Source organism: Zingiber officinale, chromosome 6B, assembly GCF_018446385.1.
Source record: "Zingiber officinale cultivar Zhangliang chromosome 6B, Zo_v1.1, whole genome shotgun sequence".
In the NCBI taxonomy this organism is placed as follows: Eukaryota; Viridiplantae; Streptophyta; class Magnoliopsida; order Zingiberales; family Zingiberaceae; genus Zingiber; species Zingiber officinale.
The window spans coordinates 5,372,084-5,379,464 of record NC_055996.1 but is presented as its reverse complement, the minus strand read 5'-3'; the positions used below and the strand labels follow the sequence as shown (position 1 = coordinate 5,379,464).

General features: G+C 34.6%; 1 protein-coding gene across 1 annotated transcript; it reads left to right on the top strand.

Moving 5' to 3' along the window:
• The first annotated feature begins 276 nt into the window (after positions 1 to 276).
• LOC121991788 (phosphatidylinositol/phosphatidylcholine transfer protein SFH12-like) lies at positions 277 to 6,711 on the top strand. Its single transcript, XM_042545823.1, has 15 exons — positions 277 to 546; positions 1,059 to 1,126; positions 1,835 to 2,084; positions 2,265 to 2,364; positions 2,728 to 2,994; positions 3,252 to 3,329; positions 3,434 to 3,535; positions 3,605 to 3,654; positions 3,842 to 3,935; positions 4,073 to 4,168; positions 4,242 to 4,373; positions 4,837 to 4,942; positions 5,052 to 5,416; positions 6,022 to 6,099; positions 6,452 to 6,711. The coding sequence occupies exons 2-15, from the start codon at positions 1,081 to 1,083 to the stop codon at positions 6,473 to 6,475; spliced, it is 1,788 nt and encodes a 595-aa protein (XP_042401757.1). The 5' UTR covers positions 277 to 546; positions 1,059 to 1,080; the 3' UTR covers positions 6,476 to 6,711.
• Positions 6,712 to 7,381: the final 670 nt, after the last annotated feature.

Below are 7,381 nucleotides of genomic sequence, written 5' to 3'. Positions count from 1 at the left end.
TGGTTAGGAATACAATTAAAGTCCCATATTAAAAAGACACGAAAAAGATCATATATTTAAAAAGATGAAGATATCTATATTAAAATAAGATCTTTTAGATAGAATCTAAAAAATAAAATTTTAACACCATAATATTATGGAAATATATGATTTTTATTTATTCCAACCTACTTAATATTTTATATACTTACATTTAATTAGACAATTCTGAATAATTGTTTTATGCAATTTGACAGGTATAACAGTTAGGTAGGTTGCCTCTATGGAAGCCGTTTCCAAAGAACGGAGTGGCATGCATTTCGGCTCTCGGTCACCCTCCTCCCTCTTTCGTGGACATTTGCCGACACACGGCTGGAGACAGGGACCTCGTCAACGCCATCCATTGATAAAAAAAGGAGAGATTTTTCTCTCTCCTACAGCTTGCAATCGCGTTGTTGCCTTCCTGTAACTCTCCCCTTTCTCCTCACCGAGGTCTTTTTATGCTGCTCGATCCCCCAATCGCCTTTTTTCTCTTCTCTAACTGACAGATTTCTAGCCCATTCCCAGGTAATGCCTTTTTCTTCTCGCCTTTTATCTCTGTTTGGCTTCTCCTTCTAGCTCCATTCAGTTTTTGAGAAGAAAAATGCTTCCTTTCTGCTGATTGTTGAGGTCTTCTGCAATGCATTTGACTTTATTCATGTCGAGGCGAATGTAGATTTTTAAGCGGTACCAACAATCGGTTATATTTTTTTTTATGATGCCCAAGAAAACCAACCCTACATCGGATGTTGTGGGCTTGCGACTGTGCACAAGTTGATTAGTTTTGCGGCTTTGTCTTACATTTGGGGGATCCATTCACTATTCATAGTTATATCTTGCGATTAATAGAAAGATTCATTCTTTCCTTCTGTGCATCAGCTTTTTACACCTTTGCTCCCGTGTGATGAAACATGCATCTATATAATACCTCTTTCCCTCAGAAATTGTTGTTGTTGTTTAATTACTGATAAAATTGCACACTTCAGGTGTTTGGAGGTGTTCTTTGCATAACCCCTTTGCATTTTGTTATCTTGAACCAGGTTGAACTTGCAAGCACCAAAAATGTGTGAAGTCATGTCTGGACCAGTTAACCAGTTCCACAAACATGGTATGCAAATGACGAGATTTGGCGTGTTGTTGCATGATCTGTTTGCATATGTTCCTCATCCAATTTTATTTGCTATTATCAGCAAAAGTATTAGAGCAGTTCAGGATGTAACCAAGTGCCATTGAATTTGCCTGGAACATTCTAAATAACTTTTCTTTTCGCTTACCTACAATATCATTTTTTATTTCATTGATAAAAAGAATCTTCTTGTTCTTGAATAGTAGTTTGATTTCTATCATGAGAATATGGAAGTTGCGATAACAATTTCAAGACCTGTGGTGAACCCCTATATGTATTGAATTTTAGTTTAAGTTAGTCTAAGGTAATTTAATTAGCTCAATAATGTAGGCCTTCTCATAAGTATTTATATGACCCTAGGGTAAATACTTAGTTTAGAAATCTAAGCAATGCTTGACTCGGAAATCTCACATCACGTCATGAATCTTGATGCTTATGTTAATGACTTGCACGTTTCAAGATTGTAGATGACACAAAAAAAGTGTTTGAAATAGGCAGCTGAAAAGCAACTAATATGAAATGCATTACATATCCTACTGTGTCTTTTAAATGATGATTGTGGCCTAGGCTATGATTCCTCAGTTTAGAAAATATAACATTACACAATACACAGACACACGCTAATGAAGTCTGAGGCTCTAAAGGGGCTCTTTACTGAAAGACTTATTGAATGCTAATATCTATTTTCAGGTCTTGATACTATCTCCGAGGATGAAAGGAAAACCAAGATTGAATCACTAAAGAAGAAGGCATACAATGCATCCTCAAAGTTCAGGAATTCTTTGACAAAAAGGGGCAGGAGAAGTAGCAAAGTCATGTCTGTCTCCATTGAGGATGTGCGTGATGCCGAGGAATTGAAGGCCGTTGATGCCTTCCGTCAGATTCTAATTTTGGAAGAGATGCTACCCTCTAAGCATGATGATTATCATATGATGCTCAGGTTTTTCACTGGCTTGATGTTTTTTTAAAAAAAAATAAATTATTTCCTGAGAATTAAGCACTGAATTGTTTCTTTCATGACTACTTGAAGTTGGATGAAAAAGGCAATAACTTTGGTTCCCTACCCATCTATCTTCTTCTATTTCATTCTTCCTTATCAATGCAAATTTATGTGATTCAGATTTCTCAAGGCTAGAAAATTTGACATTGAGAAAACAAAGCAAATGTGGGCAGATATGCTTAAGTGGAGGAAGGAATTTGGAGCTGACACAATTTTAGAGGTAATATATCCTTCTCCTTCAGGTGTGTTTATTATTCATGCAAAAATACATGTTTTTTAGTTCATAAATTCTCTCTTTTCCTGGACTCCTTTCTTCTTACTTTAAAACATATAACGTAACATGTGCAACATAGTGTAGCACATTTCTGAGTGGTGTGGCTCGCGGAGAATAATTATAAGTTATATTATAAAGAAACTTCCTCCAAAGTCCATTTCATAATCAAGTATGCTATCTTACTTTTAGTGTGACAATCAATTTTCAATTGTCATCAGATTCTTTATCCTTATAATTATTTGCAACATATTTATTGTTAGTGGCATTTCAGAATAACACATTCTTCTTCCTCTTTCTATTGTACAATAGGATTTTGAATTCAAGGAACTTGATCAAGTCTTAGAATACTATCCACAAGGTCATCATGGGGTAGATAAGGATGGCAGACCTGTCTATATTGAAAGGTTGGGTCAAGTTGATCCCAACAAGCTGATGCAAGTCACAACCATGGATCGATATCTTAAATACCATGTAAAAGAGTTCGAGAGGACTTTTGCTGTCAAGTTTCCAGCTTGTTCAGTTGCGGCAAAACAACACATAGACCAGAGCACTACCATCATTGATGTTCAGGGAGTGGTATGCTTGAGATGACTTTCGCTACCTTTTGAAATATATCACAGTCTTCATCTTTTTCCAAGCATGATTTAGAAACAAAATGAAAGCATCTGCAAAGGATTGTGCTATAGATGAGATGTTTTGAACTTTTTAAGTCTAGTATATTCCTACTTTTTCTGGAAGAATTCAGATTTGTCTTAGACATTTCATTTTTCTTCTTTTTTCATGTCTCAGATATCTCTACTTGGTTCTAATTTATGTGACAATTTCAAATGTAGGGTGTTAAACAATTCAGTAAGGCTGCAAGAGAACTAATAGGATGTCTTCAAAAAATTGACGGCGACAATTATCCTGAGGTATCTTAATTATTCGAGAGACATAAATTCTGATCAATTACTTTACTGTTAGAATCTTAAATGTCCAATGTGTCCAATCACTGTAACTGTTTTTCTTTCCTCAGACCCTGTGCCGCATGTTTATCATCAATGCAGGCCAGGGATTCAGACTGCTTTGGAGTACTATAAAGTCCTTTCTTGATCCCAAAACCACTGCCAAGATCCATGTAAGAATTTTGCCTCTACATGGAATGTGTACAACAAAAGAATTTAGCATCTAAAAAAGTTTTTTGCAGGTTTTAGGAAACAAGTACCAAAGTAAGCTGCTAGAAGTAATTGATGCCAGGTATCTTCTTATGACTAGAGGTTGAAAATTTTCTTAGTTGGGACAAATGCCAATTGACATAAAAGAAAAATATAGTTCTGGAATTTTTTCAAGCAATTTTTTTTTTGTTTTAAAAATATGATAAGAAGAAATAATGGTTCTTAATAATTGATCTTTAAAATTCCTAATTTATTGGTTAATTCACAAGTGAATTGCCGGAGTTCCTTGGTGGCACTTGCAAATGTGAAGGTGGATGTCTTCGATCGGATAAAGGGCCGTGGAAGGATACTGAAATCTTGAAGGTGGTTGTTTCCCATTCATTTTTGCTTTTGGTTCATACTCTAATTCCTTGCTTGTGACCTTTTGCATTATATTGCATCAAAAAGAGAACCTTATCATATTTTAAGCATCAATGTTCTTTGATAAATTGACAACGTAGATTGTTCAAAATGGCACTGGAAGTTGTGAATTGCAACATCTTACATCTGGAGCTGAGGAAAAAACCATTTCTGAAGAAGAAGTATTCTATCCTAAGGTGATGATGATATCATATTTTGTACTTCTCCCTTGGAATTTTGTGATACTGAAGTAATTCTTGTTCAATGAAGAAGCAAGATTCCTGCTATCCCAAAGCTCATTTAACAGTAGATAAGTGTTCTATTTCTCCGAGTCCCCCAAGGAGTACTATTGAGCACCCACACATGTCACCTATACGGGAAGTTGACAGTTCCAAATGGCAGGTAATTTCTAGTAAACCATTACCTTTGCAAACCCTATTTAGTCTATTCTTGTAATCTAGCTTGCTGATTTTCCTGTTTAGCTATTTCCATTTCTTTCACTGAACGGTTGGATCAGCAAGTATACATTAACAGAGTGTTATCATTCTCTTTAGAGGAAAAATTGAAAACTTCTTTAACTATACCATATTCTATCCTTCATCCAAATCATGATGTTTGATCACATCAAATATTCAAGTACTAATTGCTACAATCCTAAGGTTTAGCTTAGCTTTAGATTTGAAAATATATCCTCAATAGTACACTTTTCCTTCTTGAAGATAACAAGATCAAAGGACCTCTATATTTGAGAATACAAGAAACCATAGGATACAAATAGAGTCTATTGTAGTTCTACATGACTCTATTTCATGATAATTGAAAATTTGCTGCACTAACATTTAACCATAAGGATTTGCATGTACAGATTTCTCGTGAAAAATTCCCTGAACCTTGTTCTTATGGTGGTTTTGTTCCAATTGTGGACAAGGCTGTGGATGCTAACTGGAACAAAAAGTTTGACGTCCCTGAAGGTCCATATTGATGCATGATTAAATCTTTAAGCTTTCAAATTACTATTACTTCAGAATTCTTACTCCCATTTATGGACTTTATTTTTCTTACAATCCACTTGAATTACAGATTCATATGCTGTCTCTGAAGTCTACAATGGTCCTGATGGATTTAGTAATGGGATTCTTTCTGGGGCCATGGCTATTGTCATGGGGGTTTTCACCATGGTCCGTGTTGGTCGGAATATAACAAGGAAGATTGTTAATGCAGACATTGACTCCAGTTCTGGCAAAAGGCACCAGAGGCAGCTGACGGCACCGACTGTCTCAGCCGTTGAATACTCATGTGTATTGAAACGCCTCGATGAGCTGGAAGAGAAGGTAACTGTTCTTGACAATAAGCCCACTGAGATGCCACCTGAGAAGGAAGAGATACTAAATTCTGCCGTCAAGCGTGTGGATATTTTGGAGGCAGAGCTTGCTGCAACAAAGAAGGTATCAGCTTGAAAAAAGTGTTAAAATATTTTTTCTAAAGAAACTGTTAAATACAAATATTCAACCTATTGATACATCTGATGATACACACATTCGATGTAGGATCTTCTTAAACACTGAGAAATATGAGTAAATATATATAACTTCTCTGAATTCCTATCATTCAAAAAATGTTTCATGACATCATTTACCATATAGCATGCTTAAAATCATTTATTTCACACACATATATTTACTGTTTTTCTTCTAGGAACTAGATTTGGCCAGATTTGCGTTATGAATATAACAGAGAATTAAGTATCTTGCTGCTTGGGCATGGTAGACTCTTGTATAGACAAACTGCACTTGAATGTGAACCTAGAGAGGTTTAACTTATTTACATTCAAGCAGGTATTGTGTTGAAGAAATGTAACTCTTTTGTTATAAGATGTTTGCCATTTCTTGTAGATGAATGATCTAAACATTTCACAAGTTCCTTGTATTTGTATAGTCCTTGTTGATTCAAGGCTGAGTTCTCTACTTATTTTTATGTTTAAAAATGGCTCTTAACCTAGAATAAAGTGACAATGCAATTATCTAAGACTTCTAGGTTATGGTGTTTCCAGGCTCTTGAGGATGCTCTAGAGAAACAGAAGGAGCTTCTTGCTTATGTCGAGAAGAGAAAGAAGAGGAAGAAGATGTTGGTAAGTGGCCTCAGCTGTGTTTTTTTTTTCTTTTGATATCATTTATGAACAATGAGGTGTTTCTGTTTCAGTTAGTATGTTAGAAACAAAGAAATAGCAAAGTCCTGAACACCAAAGCTTCTGAATCCCAAGGGAACATAAAAAAGAAGATGACAATTAAGAATATGTAACATATCAGTAAAAATTCTAATTTTAGAACCTCTAGTCTTCTGAGAGCTTGTGTATGCAAAAGGATTATGTAGCTAATTCTTGTTTTATTCAAGGACAAAGCCAGGTTTATGTAGCTACTCTAGAAAGCATCTCTCTTTATCTCCCTCTCTTGATCATTTTCTTCTGTTTCACTCATTTGCAGAATCCATTTTGCTGGGGCAAGTGAGGAAGAGAGAAATTCAGATCTCACTAAAACAAAGCGCGAGTCTGGAAATATTGTCAGCTTCTTTGAGTGTTGTGTTTGTAAGACTGATTCAAAGTCTGGGTTCAATATCTAAATCATGACCTTTTTGTTTCATATCGTCCCAAAGGAATATTGATTGTTGCAATGTGAATACTTGTAAACCAAACAAAGGCACTATTTGCTTCTGTTTTCAACAAGTAACAGTGGTTTAAATATCAGTGACTTTTTTTATTCTTTTTGATGAAAATTTACTTCTCATTTTATTCATCAAGATCTTGAATTGATAAAATATAACTGCATATGAACAATCAGAATTATACATCTTATGGACTTCTTATAATAGAGGAACTTATCAGAATCTTTTGTCAATATTCAAGGCCTTTTAGAGTTGTCTTAAAACTTTCTACTACTTTTATTTAGATGTTCATAAATCAAATTGGAAAGATTATAATAAACCATCTTAGATATTTGATATTTCATGAATGAGTTTATATTCACAAATCAAATTAAAATGGGAAAAATACAAGAAATATGTTTTAGCAAACATAACAACACAAGGTCAAGCTACTCCCTTAAGAGCTTTAAAAATATAAGCAACGATATCATTGTAACGGTTAAAGCTTGATACACATTATCATATGTAAAACAAAATATGGATTACCATGCACAATATAATTATGATATTGGAACAGAGTCCCAAATTATACACCTTTTTTTTGTTGAATAACTAGTTTTGAAAAGATTGATATCTTTGAACCATAATGTTCTTACCAGATCAATTAGTTCAAGTGATTCAAATTGAATTAAGCTTTTGGTAGGATCAACCTAAATGAAACACCTCTACTTGTTTTAGGTAAATCTTAATAGATCGAGTTAACTAGAAAACCA